This window comes from Perognathus longimembris, chromosome 28 (genome assembly GCF_023159225.1).
Source record: "Perognathus longimembris pacificus isolate PPM17 chromosome 28, ASM2315922v1, whole genome shotgun sequence".
Classification (NCBI taxonomy): domain Eukaryota; kingdom Metazoa; phylum Chordata; class Mammalia; order Rodentia; family Heteromyidae; genus Perognathus; species Perognathus longimembris.
This window is the reverse complement of record NC_063188.1, coordinates 77,486,256-77,505,251: the sequence shown is the minus strand read 5'-3', so window position 1 is coordinate 77,505,251 and position 18,996 is coordinate 77,486,256. Positions and strand designations below refer to the sequence as shown.

At 46.4% G+C, this 18,996-nt stretch overlaps 1 protein-coding gene across 4 annotated transcripts; it reads right to left on the bottom strand.

Annotated features, from left to right (window-relative positions):
• Positions 1–89: 89 nt before the first annotated feature.
• Wdr45 (WD repeat domain 45) lies at positions 90–6,592 on the bottom strand. Of its 4 annotated transcripts, none has more exons than XM_048335652.1 (11): positions 6,254–6,592; positions 5,013–5,185; positions 4,815–4,889; positions 4,628–4,732; positions 3,279–3,384; positions 3,069–3,163; positions 2,597–2,676; positions 2,270–2,478; positions 2,091–2,192; positions 1,864–2,009; positions 90–556 (listed from the first exon to the last, which is right to left on the bottom strand). In XM_048335652.1, exons 2-11 carry the CDS (start codon positions 5,086–5,088, stop codon positions 447–449), a joined length of 1,104 nt encoding a protein of 367 aa, XP_048191609.1. In that variant the 5' UTR covers positions 5,089–5,185; positions 6,254–6,592; the 3' UTR covers positions 90–446. The 4 variants fall into 4 exon arrangements, with proteins under 4 accessions (XP_048191609.1, XP_048191608.1, XP_048191611.1 ...); XM_048335651.1 differs by having other exon boundaries at positions 5,013–5,187; positions 6,289–6,592; XM_048335654.1 differs by having other exon boundaries at positions 6,308–6,592.
• Positions 6,593–18,996: the final 12,404 nt, after the last annotated feature.

Here is an 18,996-nt window from a genome sequence, read left to right as displayed (position 1 = left end):
CCAAGCTGGATTGTATTTCCCGTTAGGATCCCTGAACGCCACACCTCCCTGGGAAACCCCGTGCCCCACCCTTGATGTCAAGCCGTAAATGCCTGTTAAGGGCCTTTTATTCATTTCATCACATCAGAAATATCTTTCTAGTAAGTTTTTAAATCCCCGGGTTGGATTAGGGATATTTTCTTTAGGTCCCTGGCAATCTTCTTGAGGTTGGGAGCTCCAGGGAATCTCCTATAACCCAGGTTCCTAGTCTGGCCCTTTGGTAACAGTTCTAAAGAAGTGCTCTGGGGAAGTGAGCTATTTATTTAGACATAGCTCTGCTTGAGTGGAGAGTGGGCCCAGGCTTCATTCATGCTTGCTGGCTGGTGGCTTTCACAGGACTCCCTCAGCCCCCAAGCTCAGGCTCTGAAGTGTGCTATTGCAGGTTCCTAGCACAGCCCCCAGGGTCCTTAAAAGTCATCATCATCACAGATGTCAAGATACACATCAAATGCCTCTCTGTTGCAGTTTCCATCAGGAGTGAAGACATATTTGTGGAAGGTCCCATCTACGCAGATGGCTGGGGGAGGGGAAAAGAATAGTAAAAGGTTAAGGGCTGCCAAAGCCATAGTCACATTGTAATTTTCTCATGTGCCCCATGGCCCAGGGACTTTACACAGGCATTTATCCAAGTGCCATACCCTTTACTAATGATGGAGTTGAACCACATATTCCAGCTACCCCTAGCTTCTTTTTTATTTTAAATTTGTTTGTTAATTGAACACAAATTTTTTGACAAGGTGTTGTGCAAAAAGGGTAGTTACATAGTAGGGCAGTGTGTACATTTCTTGTCTTACGTCCTGTTTTTCTATCTCTTCTCTAGGTCAGGTAGACATATATACAATATACAATGTATCAAGAACATATACAGTAACCACGTGGCCACACCCAAGAAAGTTCGCCTAGGGCTTTAAATGTAATGTCGATATTAGACCATATGTCGACAGTAGTCTTATATGAACGTACATACATAGCTTTTGAGCTATTGTATTCCCCTGAGAGGTCAATTTTTGACCTTTATATGTTGAGTAATTGTTTGGTTTTAGTTACATACTGTTGGGTCGCTGCCCCAATCCTGTGGGGAATACTATTTGACAAGCAGTTTTTGGTTTCCCAGACTTGGTCTCTACTGTCTCTCCGTCTCCCTTTGTTAACAGTCATATATCAGGGAGATCATGCCCCTTTGTTTTCTGTGTTCTAGGCTTGTCTCGCTCAACATTATTTGTTCGAGTTCTGACCATTTCCCTGCGAATAACAATATTTCACCATTCCTAATCGCTATGTAGTATTCCATTGTGTATAAGTACCATATTTTTTGGATCCACTTGTCTGTGGAGGGGCATCTGGGTTGTTTCCATATTTTGGCTATTGTGAATTGTGCCGCGATAAACATGGAAGTACAAATGTCTTTTTGATATCTTGGGTTTTGCTGTTTAGGATAGATGCCTAGGAGTGGTATGGCTGGGTCATAGGGTAGGTCTACCCCTAGCTTCTGATAGCCCTCAAATTCTTTGTGTGTGCAACAGTATTGGGGCTTGAACTCAGGGCTTGGTTGGGCACTGTCCTTTAGCTTTTCCACTCAAAGTTAGTGCTTCTATCATTTGAATCACAGCTCCAATTCCAGCTTTTTGCTGGTTAGTTGGAGATAAGAGTCTCAAAGGACTTTCCTGCCTGGGCTGGCTTCAAACTGTGATCCTCAGATCTCAGCCTCCTGAATATAGGAGTGAGCCACCAGCACCTAGCAGCCCCCATATTCTAATAGTTCTAACCTCCAGACTTTTATCCATCCACTTCCCCCTAACCAAGAGGCTATTCCTACTCACTCACCAATTACAGAGTTGACATTCTTGGAAGTATTGCGACCAAAGGCGCAGATGCAAGCTGACTCAGCAGGCACAGTAAAGCTCGCCAGGCTCCACTGAGAGTCCACGTACTGCCCAATCATAGGGCCCACCTTGCCCACACGAGCCAGCCTACAGGCAGCAGAGTAAGCCAAAGTATGGTACATGAGCAGAGGGTTGGGGATGCCACAGGATGGGGAAGGGGGTACTCACGCAGAGCGACGGTTGAGACGGGTATCCTTGAGAGCAAAGATATGAACAGTGCCCTTATCACTGGAAGCGCAGAGGAAGGAGGAGTCGTGGCTGAAGTTAATGCTGGAAGACAGATCAACAGCGATGCCCACGTGACATGCTGGGAGGCCACCAGCCCACCACATAGATCCTGTGCTCACCAGTATAGAGTGGCGGGGTCTGTGCCTCGGCGCAGCTCCACCAGTTTCTCCTTGGACTGAGTGTCAAAAAGGCGAATGAGAGTGCCTTTCTGCGAGGCTGACGCTACTACGGTGCCTGGCTGATTCAGGGACACACAGGCCACATCACTCTGATGGGCATTGATGGTAAATGGTGCAGAAGAAGTGCCAGGCTTTGTGCTTGCCAGGTCCTGAAGTAGGAAAGAACACTTTGGGCTTGAGGTGGTGTGGCAAAAGAAGGGCTAAGAGTCCTCAGGGAGAGACCACCTCATCACCTTCCTCGCCACCCTCTCCCACTCGAGGGCGTACCACAAGTTGTAGACTTCCACACTTGTGTCCTGGGAACACTAGCAGTTGCTTCTCCAGGCTGGGGCAGAGGTCGCAAAGTCCTAGAATGTGAGGATGAAGTGGAGAACAAGTAAAGGGGATGGCGGGCCAGCCAGATTCTCAGAATGGAGCTAGATAAGGGCCAGACTTTAACACCCCCTCGAAACAGCTGTAGCTTCTAATGAGCTGTTCTGACAGCTCCCCAACATACCCACCTATATCCTCAACAGATATTTGATGCTGTCATCTGGGGCACTCAGGGCAGGGCCAAGGGTGGGGAACAGGAACTAACTGAGGGATGGAATGGACTGAATCTCTCAGCATATGTGAGCATCTCTGTGCAGGGTGTCTCTCTTCCTGCCTCTTTCCCACAGTATGTACCCATTCTTTTCATTCATCTCCGTCCTATATCCAGTCTTCCACCATTACACATGCATACCAATGGTCCTCTCACCTTTGGGGTTGTCTCGGGTGTCAAACTCAAATAGCTTTCGGGGATTGTCAGGGAAGGAGTACACATAGATGCGGTTCCTCAGCACGATCACGATCCTGCAGGTGTCACATGACACAGGATGGCCATGAAGAGAGAGGGGAGCTGCCCAGGTAGGACTCTCGCTTGCTGTTAGGACTCTTTCCCCCCCACCCCAGTTTTCCTTCAGCTCACTTGTCATGGCGCATGCGTACAGCCAGCACTGGCTTGGTGAAGGTGAACTCCAGCACCAGCTTGTCCTTGGAGTCCTTGCCCTCCCGGGCATCATCCCAGATCAGCACTGCCGGGCAGATGGGTAGGTTGGCCAAGGTTTAAGGTGAGGGGCAGTCCTGGTGACTCAGGACTCACCTTTACTCCCCATGGGGCTTCAACCCACTTGTTTGGCATTTCTCTAAACAATGTGAGCCTTACCCAGAAGGAATACACAAAGACTCAATCTCTGAGAGAATGGAATTTAGAACTGCTACCATTTGGAGATGAGGAAATCAAGGGTTGAAGGGGCTGACAATGTCTGGATAGGGAACTAGTCCATAAACAAATGGAGATTCATTCCCAGGCCTGGAACATTCCCCTCAGTAGTTATTTCTGCTTCCAGAGTCCCAATTATACCCCCAGGAGATTTCTGTGAGGAATTCTAGGGCTCTGTGACTCACCTAGATTAAGTATCAGCTGCACAGTAAGTGCTCCATAATTAAGGACATGACATACAAAAGGTACTCAATAAGTGTTCTTGCTTTGTTTTTGTGATTATAGGAACCCAAGTCAAGGCCTTGTGTATACCAGGCAAGTGCTATACCACTAAGCTACACCTCCATTAACTGTTTCTTGGTATTTTCTCTGTGTGTGTGTGCACACGCGCGCACGCTGGTCCCAGGGCTTAAACTCAGGACCTTGGCACTGTCCTTAATCTGTTTTTTGCTCAAGGATAGTGCTCTAGTGCTCTACCACTTGAGCCACAGCTCCACTTCTTGCCTTTCTTTTAAATCAGTCATGGGGTTTGAACTCTGGGCCTGGGCTCTGCTCCTGAGCTCTTGGCTCAAGGATACCACACTATCATTTGAGTCACAGTGCCACTCCCAGTTTTCTGCTGTTTAATTGGAGATAAGAGTCTCATGACTTTCCTGGCCAGGAGGGCTGGGCTGGCTTTGACCTGAGATCCTCAGATCTCAGCCTCTAGAGTAGCTAGGATTACAGGCATGAGCCACAGACTCTTGCCTTATTTGCTTTTTGTGGTTAATTGTCAGTAGTTTCAGATTTTTCTTCCTGAGTTGGCTTCACTTTGAATTGTGATCCCCAGATCTTGGCTTTCTGAGTAGCTAGGATTACTGCTGGTAGGAGCCCCTGGAGGTGCCCAGCCCCAATAACACCACGATGCCACAGCTATAAGACCTGTGACTTCCCAACTGCAGGCCTCACTATGAGACTCTGTGGTGGTGACACCCTCATCTGTCAGTGCCTCTGGGTGTTTGTGGGAAGCCAGGAATTCAGGGCATCTGGAACAAGGACAGGCTGAGTGCACTTACCTGAGATCTCGGAGAACTTGGGGCTGCTACCACCGCCTACCAGGGCCAGCAGGTTGGAGCGGTGCAGCATCTCTACCAGGCCAATGCTGCCCACCTGTTCATGGTCTAGACAGGGATCAGTGTGTCAGTGGAAGTGCTTACCCTTGCCCAGCCCTTCCGCCAACACCTGTTCCCACTCCCACCTTACCCAGATGCCCTTTCTCCATCAGTGGCTCCACATTGTAGATGCGCACACCTGTCTCCATGGCGCAGCAAAAACAGCCTGGAGATAAAAGGAATCTGACTTCTTTAGACAATGCTGAAGGAAGAAGTTAGGCCCATGGGGTCACCTCTGACCCCTCTCCCTTCCCCCCCTTCCACAAGAATACCAGTGCAGGCCTCTTACTTTGGTCTTGGTTAAAACGTAGGCTAGTTACTCCTCGAAGTGGCTGCTGAGACATGGTCCAGAATTGCTGTCGCATCAACGAACAGGATATAGTTGAAATGAATTTCCAAGCAGTAGAAACTTCTGTCCACAAGTTGCTGTCTCTTTCCGACTTGGCTAAGTTCTTTGGCGGACTAGAAAGACAAAAACACTCGTGGAGGTATCCTAAGGTCTCTGCTCTAAGTTACCAATACCACAAACCAAATGGCTAGATAGGAACCTCACATTTTCTCTCAACCCACCCCAGATCCAGACCAACAATGACCTGGAACTCCCCCTCCACGCACCAGCTTTTGATTAGATACCAGCCCTAACTAGTTGGCCTGGACATCATGGGGGAGTCTGTCTCCCTTCCCTACTCCCAGTCAGTCTTGGTTCTAAAGCCTGACGTAGCCTAGAATAACTCCCTACTGCTTCTCATTTTCAAACCTTCAACCCAGTCCCCAACTTCACTTTCCAGCAAATAGGGAGGAAGGAGGTCCAGACACACACCCCCTTCCTGAGACTGCTGTGTGGCCTGCTACTCACAGGTGTCCCCTTCTCATGCCCTTCTTATGGTACTCCAGCCAAGCCACGCATCTACCTGAGTCCTTTCATCCTTACCCCTCCATGCTTTGCCTCTACGCAGGCCTTCCCTGAGCCTTCTTCTGTGAAGCCCCCTTAGGAACTAAATACTCAAACTACCAGGAACTCTCATTTTTAATCTTAAGAGCGCATCTCTTCCCTCAGGCCAGACTCACCAAAATGTATACCACTCCCCTACATTATCTCTTCTAGATTCCAAACCCCACCCCTCCACTTGGCCTCAAGGTGCAGCTCCCCTCCCAGGACCCCTTCTCAGGCTACCCCACCCTATACTCTGGCTAGAAAAGTCTGAACCACAAACCTTGTACTAGGAGAGTTCCCACTCCCCAAGGAGTCACATCCTCCCTTCTAATAGCATCCCAAGACAGGTGCCTAGGTCCAATGCCCATCCTCAGAGCCCAAACCTTCCCCCCTTCCCTCTGTAAGAACTTCTGTCACTCTGACTCCAAGACAGCCCCACCGCCCAAGACTCAGTTCACACACCTGTATCCCAAATACCCGCACCACCCCAAAACCCTACCTGGGATGCCTCCTTCTCTTCCAAGACTAATCTTGTGTCCCTTTAACACATCTGTCTGAGAACCTTCATATACCGACCCCCCCCCTCCACAAAACACCCTCTCCCCACGACGCCGACCAACCCCTGGGATCATGCTCTAGTTGCTTCTTGCCTTTGTTCTTTTGTTCCACGAATCCCCCCCCCAACCCGATCTCCGCGGTTGGTGCCGCCTGCGGCCCGGTTTTCTGACCTCCCGGGCCTTGAAGCCCGGCTCTGGTGTTTACATCAGGCCCTGCTTCCGGAGGAGGGAGTCTGTGAGCGGAAGTGACTCATCCAGGACAAAAAATCCTGTCGAGCGGCTTCTTGGAGGGTTGGGGATCTTTGAGCATCCCGGTAACAAGCGGGGTTTTCTCCCGAGGGATCGGGGAGCTTGGGGGGAGCTTCAGAAGCTCGGGCTGCAGAAGTCGGATCCTCTGAAGACCCAGATTGCCTAGGGCGCAGGGAGGGGAGGGCGAGTGAAGGGAGAGTGCCTTCCTTTCCCTGGCGGAAATGGGCCCAGCACTCAATTCTTTAACCCCTGGAGGGCTGGAGGGTAAGAAGAGATCTTTGAAGTTGGCCTGCGGTGGCCCCTGCGGTTTATGGACCTAAGGAGTTCGATTTAGCCTGAGGGCTGAGGACGCCTGGGGGCAAGGGCGGACATAAGATACCTTGCAAGTTCAATTCTGTCAGTTTGGGAGAAGTCGCTGGGACTTTTGCTTTCATTCTCCCTACACCACCCTCAGCTCTTTTATTTACAAAACAAAACTCTTTTTTTTTTAATGGAAAAAGATTGAAAAGCTTACTGTGGAAACAAAGTCCTGAATTACAAATTTTACTGGAAATTGTAAGGTTTATTAAAGTAGGTAGCCGATGAAGGAGAACACCACGCGGTATTCAGGGAGAAAAGTTTGTTACCCAAAGTGCTGGCCTGTGCCCAAGAGGATGAGTGGTCGGAGATAAGGGCCAACCCACTGCCCACCCAGGCCTTATCTAGGGCAGGGATGGGGAGGTGTGGCCAGGTGTGGGGAGGTGGCTGGCTCCAGGTATGCCAGTTACCTTGGTAATGCAGGTACTGGATGGAGACTTTAGGCAGGAGGGGGCATCTGCACATAGTCCTCCCAGGAGTGGACCTTACAGAATTTTTTTTTGTCAGTCATGGGGCTTGAACTCTGGGCCTTGGCACTCTCCCTGAGCTCTTTTGCTCAAGGTTAGCACTCTACCACTTTCATCCACAGATCCACTTCAGGTTTTCTGGTGGTTAATTGGAGATAAGAGTGTCATGGGATAGCTTTGAACTATCACCCTCAGTTCTCAGCCTCCTGAGTAGCTAGGATTACTGGTGTGAGCCACCAGCACCTGGCTTAAACTTAAAATTTTTAAGTTAGGTGTAGATTCACATATAATTGTAAGACATGGAGAAACACTTAAACTTATCCAGATACAATTTACTCATTCTTTGTTCTCTCTCTCTTTTTTAAAATACTGTATTAACATATAAAGATATGTGTTTATCCAAGCTCCAGTGGCTCTTGCCTATAATCCTAGCTAGCTACTCTAGAGGCTGAAATCTGAAGATTGAGGCTCAAAAACAGTCTGGTCAGTAAGGTCCATAGAACTATTATCTCTAACCACCAAAACTTATGAAGTGGAGCTGTGGCTCAAGTGGTAGAGCTTTAGCCTTGAGGAAAAACAAGTTGAGACAACACCTCCAGTCCCTGTTCCAGCCCAAGACTGGAACACACACACACACACACACACACACACACACACACACACACACACACACTGAAGACATGTGTTTTAGATTATCCTTTTTAACTGGCTCATGACATTCCATGATACAAATGTGTCATTGATCAGCCATCCCTTATGTGTGTGTGTGTGCACCCGCGCGTGCAGGCAAGGGCATACCAGTACTGGGGCTTGAACTTATAGCCTGGGTACTATCCCTTAGCTGATTTTCCCCTCCAGGCTAACACTCTTCCACTTGAGCCACAGTTCTATTTCTGGCTTTTTGCTGGTTAATTGGGAAATAAGAGTCTCACAGACTTTTCTGGCCCCACTGGCTTTGAAGTGGCATCCTCATATCTCAGCCTCATGAGTAGCTAAGATTTCAGGCACCAGCCACCAGCACCTGGCTAGCCATTCCCTATTGATGGTCATCTACATTGTTCAAGTCCTGTGTTGTTATTTGACTCCTCAGGAAAGCCAATCTTCTATTTTTCTAGTCTCTACTTCCCCATATCCAAGAATGTATTTAACTCAGTTCAGGTTGGCTTATGTCACTCCCCTGTCTTGGAGATTTCTGTTAACCAGATAATAATTATGTTGGCAAACTAGAAATCATGTCTCTGCTCTCCCCTTTCATCTCCCAGCACAAGCCATTGTTTCTTTCTACATATGGCTACTTTTCCACTTGTATCCAGTTTCCAAATATTGGAAATGCTTGGGTATGTCTGTGGCTTGAATATGTCCCCTAAGTTCATCGATTGCAAACTGAATTCCCAAATTCATGGGCTTATGGTATATGGAGGAGGGTATTTAGGGAGATAATTGGGTCGTGAGGTCTGTCCTCATAAAAGCATTAATCTGTGCTTGAATTATGGGTGTTTTCAGGAGTAGCTTTGTTGTTGCTAAGGTGCTGGGAATCAAACCTAGGCTTTGCACATGAAAGGCAAGCATTTTTACCATGCAGCTCCATCTTTATTACTACTCAGTTGCATTTCTGCGAATTCAGAGTGAGAAGAGGTAGAGTGCCAGTCCTGAGTGAAAAAGATGAGTAAGAGTGCAAGGCTGGTTTGAAGCCAGCTTGGGCAGGAAAGTCAGTGAAATTCTTTTTTTTTTTTTTTTTTTGTCTGTCATGGCCTTTGAACTCAAGGCCTGGGCACTGCCCCAGAGCTCTTTTGGTCAAGGCTAAAGCTCTAGCACATTGAGCCACAGCTCCACCTCTGGTACTCTGGTAGTTAATTGGAGATAAGAGTCTTGGAGGGGCTGGGAATATGGCCTAGTGGTAAAAGTGCTCGCCTCATATACATGAAGCCCTGGGTTTGATTCCTCAGCACCACATATATAGAAAAATCTGGAAGTGGCACCGTGGCTCAAGTGGTAGAATGCTAGCCCTGAGCAAAAAGAAGCTAGGGACAGTGATTAGGCCCTGAGTTCAAGCCCCAAGACTGCCAAAAAACAAAACAAAACAAAAGAGTCTTGGGCTTGGGAATGTGGCTTAGTGGCAGAGTGCTTGCCTAGCATGCATGAAGCCCTGTGTTTAATTCCTCAGTACCACATAAACAGAAAAAGGCAGAAGTGGCACTGTGGCTCAAGTGGTAGAGTGCTAGTCTTGAGCAAAAGAAGCTTAGGGGTAGTGCCCAGGCCCGGAGTTCAAGCCCCAAGGCCAGCAGAAACAAAGTAACTTCAACAGTAATGAAAGGTGTTTTTTTGTTGTGGCTGCTGTTACTTTATTATAGTGCTAGGTATGGAACTCAGTAGCATCAAACCTTAGGCAAACACACTACTTCTAAAATACACTTCTAGTCATTAGGTTATTCTAGTCCCATAAGGATTAATATAGAGGAAATTCCATTGAAACTAGCCTGTTTGGAATATTTGGCTGTGATCTATAATTCTGATTTCGTGAAAGGTTAGATAAAAAGCTTACTTTCAGTTTTCCTTAATCTAACATCAAAAAGTAATTTAAGCCTGGTGCTAGTGGCTCACGCCTGTAATGCTAGCTACTCTGGATGCTGAGATCTGAGGATCTCGGTTCTAAAGCCAGCCTGGCAGGAAAATCTCTGAGAATCTTATCTCCAATTAACCACCAGAAACTGGAAGTGGCACTGTAGCTCAAGGTGGTAGAGTGCTAGCCTTGAGTGAAAAAGCTAAGGGACAGTGCCAGGCCCTAAACTCACCCCCCCAACATAAAAACAGTAATGTAAAGGAACTTGATATTAGCTGGGTTCCTGTGGCTCATGCTTGTAATTGCAGTTACTCAAGAGGCTGAGATCTGAGGAATGTTTGAAGCCAGTCTGGGTAGGAAAATTTGTGACTCTCTTACCTCCAGTTACTCTTATCTCCAGTTAACCACCAAAATGCTGGAACTAGAGTTGTAGCTCAAGTGGTAGAGCACTAGCCTTGAACAAAAAGCTAGTTCAAGGGCTGGGGATATGGCCTAGTGGCAAGAGTGCTTGCCTCGTATACATGAGGCCCTGGGTTCAATTCCCCAGCACCACATATACAGAAAGTGGCCAGAAGTGGCGCTGTGGCTCAAGTGGCAGAGTGCTGTCCTTGAGCAAAATGAAGCCAGGGACAGTGCTCAGGCCCTGAGTCCAAGACCCAGGACTGGCAAAAAAAAAAAAAAAAAAAAAAAAAAAAAAAGCTAGTTCAAGTGTACTCTCACATATATGCACACACAAAGGAACTTGATACTAAACAACCCATTATTTTTCATGCTTCTGTCTCTCAAGCAGCGAAGCATAACAGTAATCCCACTACTGGAAAGGCTTATGCAGAGAGTTTGCAAGCTTTTGACAGCCTTGCCTACATAGTCAAGGCTCTATCTAAAAAAAAATTATGACCATCAGGGCATTGGTAGCTCATGTCTGCAAATCCTTGCCACTCAGGATACTGAGATATGAAGACTGTGATTCAAACTCAGCCTGGGCGGGAAGGTCTGTGAGACTGTCTACATTTCATGACCAAAAAAGGTGAAAGTGGAGCTGTAGCTCATGTACCAGAGCAGAGTGCTAGCCTTCAGCAAAAATGCTCAGGGACATACCCAGGCCCTGAGTTCAAGCTCCAGGGAAGGCATACACACAGTTTTCTACTCAACCACTTGAGCCATACCTCCACTCCATCTTTTTGTCACTTAATTGGAGATGGAGGCTTTGGGTTTCCTTCTCCAGGCTGGCTTCAAAACTTGATCCTCAGATCTCAGCCTCCTGAGTAGCTAAGATTACAGGTGTGAACCACTGGGACCTGGCTGCTTTAGTTATTTTTCAAATAGAATATCAATTTTGCTCAGGCTGGCTTGGACTGTGTTCCTCCTATTTACATTTCTGTCAAAGCCAGGATGACAGACATGTGCTACCACACCCATTTTTAATTGTTTGAAATGGGGGGGGGGTTAGGCTGGGAATGTGGCTCAGTGGTAGAGTGCTTGCCCAGCATCTATGAAGCCTTGGGTATGATTCCTTGGTACCACATAAACAGAAAAACTGGAAAAACAACAAAACCTAAGCAAGAGTAGGAAGCTCTGAATTCAAGTCCCAGTACTGGTACTAAAAAAAAAAAAAAGATCTTAATTGGTCTTATTTGTGAATCTATAATTGGACAACTCTTCATTGTTACAATGAGCCCTGAAGTTGGCTTATGGGACTAGGAATGTGACGTAGTGGTAGAGTGTTTGCCTTGCATACATGAAGCCCTGGGTTCGATTCCTCAGCACCACATATATAGAAAAAGCCTGAAGGGGTGCTGTGGCTCAAGTGGTACAGTGCTAGTCTTGAGCAAAAGAAGCTCAGGAACAGTGCCTAGGCCCTGAGTTCATACCCCAGAACTGGAAAAAAAAGAAATGAGGGTCTTAGAAAGTTTTTGATCAGACTGGCCTGGAACTTTGGTCCTCCTGATCTCACTTTTCGTGTAGTTAGGATTTCTGTTGTCACTGCACCTGGCTTTAGTATTTGCTTCTTTCTTTCTTTCTTTTTTTTTTTTTTTTTTTTGGCCAGTCCTGGGCCTTGGACTCAGGGCCTGAGCACTGTCCCTGGCTTCTTCCCGCTCAAGGCTAGCACTCTGCCACTTGAGCCACAGCGCCGCTTCTGGCCGTTTTCTGTATATGTGGTGCTGGGGAATCGAACCTAGGGCCTCGTGTATCCGAGGCAGGCACTCTTGCCACTAGGCTATATCCCCAGCCCTGCTTCTTTCTTTGTTTCTGATTTTTTTTTAGCCTTTCTCTCTCTATATGCCAACTTTTTTTTGCCAGTCCTGGGGCTTGAACTCAGGGCCTGAGCACTATCCCTGACTTCCTTTTGCTCAAGGCTAGCACTCTACCACTTAAGCCACTTCCGGCTTTTTCTGCATGTGCTACTGAGGAATCAAACCCAGGGCTTGATGCATGCTAGGCAAGTACTTTACTACTGAGCCATATTTCCAGCCCTTGCTCATTAATCTTAATGACACATCCTAAATAATGAATTGGGAGTGTAGATCGAGTGACAAATCACTTGGGTAGTAAGCCCCAGGCTTACTATAAGTTCAATACCAGGTATTGAAAAAAAGTATTAGAAGTGGAGCTGTGGCTCAAGAGGCAGAGCACTATTAAGCAAAAAAGAAAACAAAAACCTCAGAGACAATGCTCAGGTCCTGAGTTCCAGTCCCAGAACTGGCACAAAACAAACAGTGAAAAAAAGTATTGCCTCATCCTCCTTAGTGCTGGGATTAAAGGCATTCACCATCATTCCCAGTGAGTATAATAAGGATGAGACACAGAGAATTTAAACTTCTTAAAACTTTTTGATTTTTTTATTGTTACTATAAAGGTGAGTTACAGAGGGGTTACAGTTACATAAGTCAGATAAGGATTACATTTCTTTTTGGACACTGTTACCCCTTCCCTCACTCTCAGTTTTTCCCTCTCGTCCCCACCCACAAGTTGAATAGTTCATTTTCAACATAGTGTCTATTGAGTACCACTGTTGCATTTGGAATTTAAACTTTGTTTTGGCCAGTCCTGGGGCTGGAAATGTGATTTAGTGGTAGAGTTCTTGCCTCACATGCATGAAGTCCCACCCTGGTTTGATTCCTCAGGACCACATATAGAGAAAAAGCTGGAAGTGGCACTCTTTCAGACTTTTCTGGACTGCCTGGCTTCAAACCATAATTTTCAGCTCTCAGCCTCTTGAGTTTCTAGAATTACAGGGGTAGGCCTTTTACGCACCTAGCTTATTTATCTCACTTGTAAAAGCAAGCTTACAATGTCTGTCCTGTGTATGTTTCTCTCTCTCTCTCTCTCTCTCTCTCTCTCTCTCTCTCTCTCTCTCTCTCTCTCTCTCTCTCTCTCCCCCTTCGTGTGTGTATGTGTGTGTGTGTGTACCCCAGTCCTGGAACTTGAACTCAGGGCCTAAGCATGGTTCCTAAGTTTCATTTTGCTCAAAGCTAGTGCTCTACCACTTTTTTTGGTGATTATTTGGAGATCAAGAGTCTCATGAACTTTCATGCCAAGGCTGGCTTTGAACTGAGATCCTCAGATCCTGAGTGAGTTCTGAGTGGACAGGGTTACATGCATGAGCCACCAGCATCCAGCTGCATATGAGCTTTTATTTATTTATTCATTCATTCATTCACTCGTTCATTTATTTGTCCTGGGGCTTGAACTCAGGGCCTGGGCACTGTCCCTGAGCTTCTTTTGCTCAAGGCTAGTGTTCTACTACTTGAGCCACAGGGCCACTTCTGGCTTTTTCTGTGTATGTGGTTCTGAGGAATTGAACACAGAGCTTCATGCATGCTAGGCAAGCACTCTACCACTAAGCCACATTCCCAGCTCCTAGGCAAATTTTCTTTCTTTTTTTTTTGCCAGTCCTGGGGCTTGAACTCAGGGCCTGAGTGGTGTCCCTTAGCTTTTTCACCCAAGGCTGTCACTATGCCAGTTGCGCTATAGCTCCACCTCTGGCTTTTTGTGGGTTAATTGGAGAGAAGAACTCATGGAGCTTTCGTGCCCTGGCTGACTTTGGACTGCAATCTTCAGATCTCAGCCTCCTGAGTAACTAGGAGTATAGGTATGAGCTGTAGGTGCTGGCTTTTCTTTTGGCAGTTGTGGGGCTTGAACTCGAGGCCTGGGAGCCATCCCTGAGCCTATTTGTGCTCAAGGCTAGCATTCTACACTTGAGCCACAGCGCCACTTCTGGCTCTTTCTGTGTATGTGGTACTGAGGAATTGAGCCCAGGGCTTCATGCATGCTAGGTAAGCACTCTATCACTAAGCCACATTCTCAGCCCATGGTGCTGGCTTTTTATAAGTGTGTGTGTGTGTGTGTGTGTGTGTGTGTGTGTGTGTGTGTGTGTGTGTGACGTGCACGCATGAATGCTCACATGCCCATCTTGTTGGAGCTTGAACTCAAGACCTTGGTGCTAACACTTTTAACACTTGGGTCACAGCTCCACTTCTGGCTTTTTGGTGACTAATTGGAGATAAAAGTCTCATGGGCTTTTTTGCCAGGGCTGGTTTCAAACCTATATCCTTAGATCTCAGCCTCCTGTGTAGCTAGGATTACAGATATGAGCCACCAGTGTCCAGCCAGCAAGCATTATCTGTTATTGGTGAACCGACTACACTCTGATGTGATATTAGAACCCTTCACCCCAAATTCCCAAAGTCCCTTACAGCAGGGGCAAAACACTGCTGCCACTGCTGCCCTGGAATGGTGACCAGTGGGATCCCAGTACACTAGAAAGGAGGCTATATTATTCTGAAGACTGTGCAACTTTTGTAAAATAACAAAGACAAGAATTCATCCATCTACCCATCAGAGCCCTTGAAGACCAGCTTCTGAACCAATTGCATGCCCAGTGCTTTGAGAGCAGGTTCATAATTGAGGAATAGCATGAAGTTGGTGACTCATGCCTGCAATCCTAGCAAATCAGAAGGCTGTGGTCTGAGGATCACCGTTTGAAGCCAGCCCAGGTAGGAAAGTTTGTGAGACTCTTATCTCTAATAAGTATAAGAAAATGCAGCAAATGGAGCTGTGGTACAAGTGGTAGACTGCTAGTATTTTTTTTTATTTTTTTCTTATTTATTGTCAAAGTGATATACAGAGATTACAGTTTCATATGTTAGGCCTTGGGTACATTTCTTGTACTGTTTGTTACCTCCTCCCTCATTCCCCCCTCCCCCCTAGAGTGCTAGTCTTGAGCACAAAAGCTCAGGGACAGCACCAAGGCCCTGAGTTCAAGCTCCAGGACCAGCACCAAAAAACAGTGGAACAGAGGGTGCAGGGTGAGCTAGTGTGATGAGGAGAGAGGATGGAGGGCTGACCTGAGTGTGAGAGCCCCCCAACAAACAGAATAGTATGTTGCCAGATGGCCACTCTTCCTTAATGGATCAATCGGGACCAATAGATCCACTGTGCATCCCTCCTCATGACCATTGTGGTTCACCCCAGGGCTCTCCGTTCCCCTCCTCATCCCAGTTCTTTTGTCTGTCTGTCTGTTTATCTGTCTATTTTTCCATCTCCTTCTCCCCAGCACACACATACACACACACATTTGGACACTGCTAGCACCCTGCACTTGGGTCTGACATTTGGGTGAGCACAAATGCTGAGGGCTGTCAGCTTCTAAGATTGGGACACATGAAAAGTGAGTGATGGATCAAACTGCAGAGCTTCTGCACGGCAAAGGACATAGCTCGCAAGATAAACAGAAAGCCCACAGACTGGGAGAAGATCTTTACCGGACATTCAACAGACAAAGGCCTCATATCTAAAATTTAGGCAGAACTAAAAAAATTACCTTCTTCTAAAACAAAACCACAAAGAACCAATAGCCCCCTCATCAAGTGGGCTAAAAGACTTCTCTGATGAGGAAATGAGAATGGCCAAGAGACATATGAAAAAATGCTCTACATCACTGGCCATAAAAGAAATACAAATCAAAACAACATTGAGATTCCATCTCACCCCAGTAAGAATGTCATATATCAAGAAAACTAACAATAACAATTGTTGGAGGGGATATGGCCAAAAGGGAACCCTACTTCATTGTTGGTGGGAATGTAAACTGGTTCAGCCACTCTGGAAAGTAGTATGGAGATTCCTCAGAAGGCTAAATATAGAACTCCCCTATGACCCAGCAGCCCCACTTTTGGGTATCTATCCAAAAGACCACAAACAAAATCACAATAATGCCACCAGCACAACAATGTTCATCGCAGCACAATTTGTCATAGCGAGAATCTGGAACCAACCTAGATGCCCCTCAGTAGACGAATGGATCAGGAAAATGTGGTACATATACACAATGGAATTTTATGCCTCTATCAGAAAGAATGACATTGTCCCATTTGTAAGGAAATGGAAGGACTTGGAAAAAGTTATACTAAGTGAAGTGAGCCAGACCCAAAGAAACATGGACTCTATGGTCTCCCTTATTGGGAATAATTAGTACAGGTTTAGGCAAGTCATAGCAGAGCATCACAAGGCCCAATAGCTATACCCTTATGAACACATAAGATGATGCTAAGTGAAATGAACTCCATGTTATGGAAACAATTGTTATATCACAGTTGTAACTACTTTCAACGTCCCATGTGTATATGTAGCTTCTATTATTGATGATGTTATTGTATCACCTTCCTATGGTTGTACCTACACTATCTCTGTAATCTTATCTGAGTATATTGGAAACCGTGTATACTGGTATTGGATGCAGGAAATTGAAAGGGAATACCAAAATTGAGAGACACAGGGTAAAAAAAGACAAAAACTACAAAAGCAATACTTGCAAAACTGTTTGGTGTAAGTGAACTGAACACCTGGGGGGGGGGGAAGGGAAAGGGGGAGGAGAGAGGGGGGTATGAGGGACAAGGTAACAAACAGTACAAGAAATGTATCCAGTGCTTAACGTATGAAACTGTAACCTCTCTGTGCATCAGTTTGATAATAAAAATTTGAAAAAAAAAAGTGACTGATGGAACTTGAAAGTATTGATGGAGTGGGGAGTGGTGGGAATGCTGGACCAAAGGGATAATGGTTCTTTTAATCCATAGTACTCAGCTGTTTCAGAGAAAACAGTAATTAATAACTTGTCAGACCCTGTCCTAATCACTCTACAGGAATGATCTCATTTAGCATCACAACAATTTTAACTACTATTATTATCTGTGCTTTGTGGATGAGGGAATTGAGGCCCTCTGAGTGTCACAAAGGGCACACAGCTGAGAAGCTGGAGGGTCCTTCACTCAGTCCTCAGCCATCCCCCTCAGGACTGGAGATTCCTAAAGCACTCATTTGCCCATAGTGGGATGAGCATCTGGGGTCTGATTCCTGTGTGGTAGGGGCATAGCCCCTGAACACTCTGACTGGCTTCCCCCTTTCTTGATGAGGGCAATAATTCACACCAAAGATAATGTGCACTCTGCAATTATCTACTGAATGCATGTAAGATCTTGTACTGGATTATGTGCTGGGTTGTGGGGATAAGGAAGTAAAAACCACAGAGATGGATCCTGTTCCTACGTGCCCTGGGGGTGTGTTCAGGGATTTCTGGTAGGAAGATTTGGGTTGTCTCCATGATGATGATGCTTGACATTGAATGGGCTAGGGCTTGATACTGGGAGAGATAGCCCCATACCAAACAGGAGTTATGACTTATGTTCCTGAGTGTCATTTCTGGATGGTAAAAGGTCTCCCCAAATGTTCACTTTCCTTTTTTTCTATTTCTTTCCTTCCTTCCTTCCTTCCTGTTTCTCCATTCCTTCCTTTCCTCTCTTTTTCTTTCTTTTTTGATGTTAGTCCTGGGGCTCGAATTCGGAGAATGGGCACTATCCCGGAGCTTTTGTGCTTAAGGCTCCACTTACAGCTTTTTGACAGTTAAGAGTCTCATAGACTGGGGCTGGGGATATGGCCTAGTGGCAAGAGAGCTTGCCTCATATACATGAGGCCCTGGGTTCGATTCCCCAGCACCACATATACAGAAAACGGCCAGAAGTGGCGCTGTGGCTCAAGTGGCAGAGTGCTAGCCTTGAGCAAAAGGAAGCCAGGGACAGTGCTCAGGCCCTGAGTCCAAGGCCCAGGACTGGCCAAAAAAAAAAAAAAAGAGTCTCATAGACTTTCCTGCCTGGGCTAGGTTTAAACCACGATCCTCAGTCTCCAGAGTAGCTAGGATTACAGGTGTGAGCCACCAGCATGCAGCTTTTTTTTCCTTCCTTCCTTCCTTCCTTCCTTCCTTCCTTCCCTCTTTGCTTTTCTCCTCTCCCCTTCCCTCTACACCTCTCTCTCCATTCCGTTCTTCTTTTTTTGAGACAAGGTATCAGTATGAAGCCCTAGTGGACCTCTAATTTGTGGTCCTCCAGCTTCTGCCTCTTGAAGTGCTGCGATTACAGTTACACCCCAAGTATCCTGGCTAAAATGTCTTGTTTTTAAAAGAAGCATTGGGATTGAGGGTTGGAAAATGAAACCTCCTTAGGTCATCTTGTCTCTAAGAGGCATCACTTGGGTACGGAGGAAAAAGTGGCAGGAAAATAAGGGGAGGATGGTATGGCAATATAATGTTTTTGGCCAAGTCTAGAATTCTGACACTTGAGCCACAGTGCTACTTCTGGCTTTTCTGTTTATATGGTACTGAGGAATCAAACCCAGGGCTTCATGTATGCTAGGCAAACACTCTACCACTAAGCCATTTTCCGAGTCCTTGAGGATAATACTCTTGAGGATGTTTGCTGGGGATGGTTTTAAACCTTGACCCTCAGATCTCAGTCAGCCTCCTGAGTAGATTATAGGCATGAGCCAATAGCATCTTGCACTGTTGGATGAATTTTGAGATACCACATCTGGACAGTGTGTATGTGCACACGCATGCCCACTGCTCCTCGGGGCTTGAACTCAGGGACTGGGCACTGTCCCTGAGCTTTTGTTCTCAAAGCTGGTGCTCTACCACTTGAGCCACAGCTCCACTTCCATCTTTTATAGTTGTTAGAGATAAGAGGCTCATGGGCTTTCCTCCCCAGGCTGACTTTGAACTGTGATCCTTAGATCTCAGGCTGTTGAGTAGCTAGGATTAGAGAGAGGTGTGAGCCACTGGTGACTGCCAACACCTGGACAGTTGTTTAAAAACAAAA

What these genes read in the sequence shown, in the direction of transcription:
- Wdr45 (XM_048335652.1), bottom strand. Translation starts at nt 5,088, where the DNA reads ATGCGACAGCAATTCTGGACCATGTCTCAGCAGCCACTTCGAGGAGTA. An exon ending in CAAGTTCTCCGAGATCTCAG is followed by an intron (nt 3,385 to 4,627) that starts GTAAGTGCACTC and finishes TCTGCCCGGCAG; the next exon opens with TGCTGATCTGGGATGATGCC. An exon ending in CGTCTCAACCGTCGCTCTGC is followed by an intron (nt 2,010 to 2,090) that starts GTGAGTACCCCC and finishes TGCTGCCTGTAG; the next exon opens with GCTGGCTCGTGTGGGCAAGG.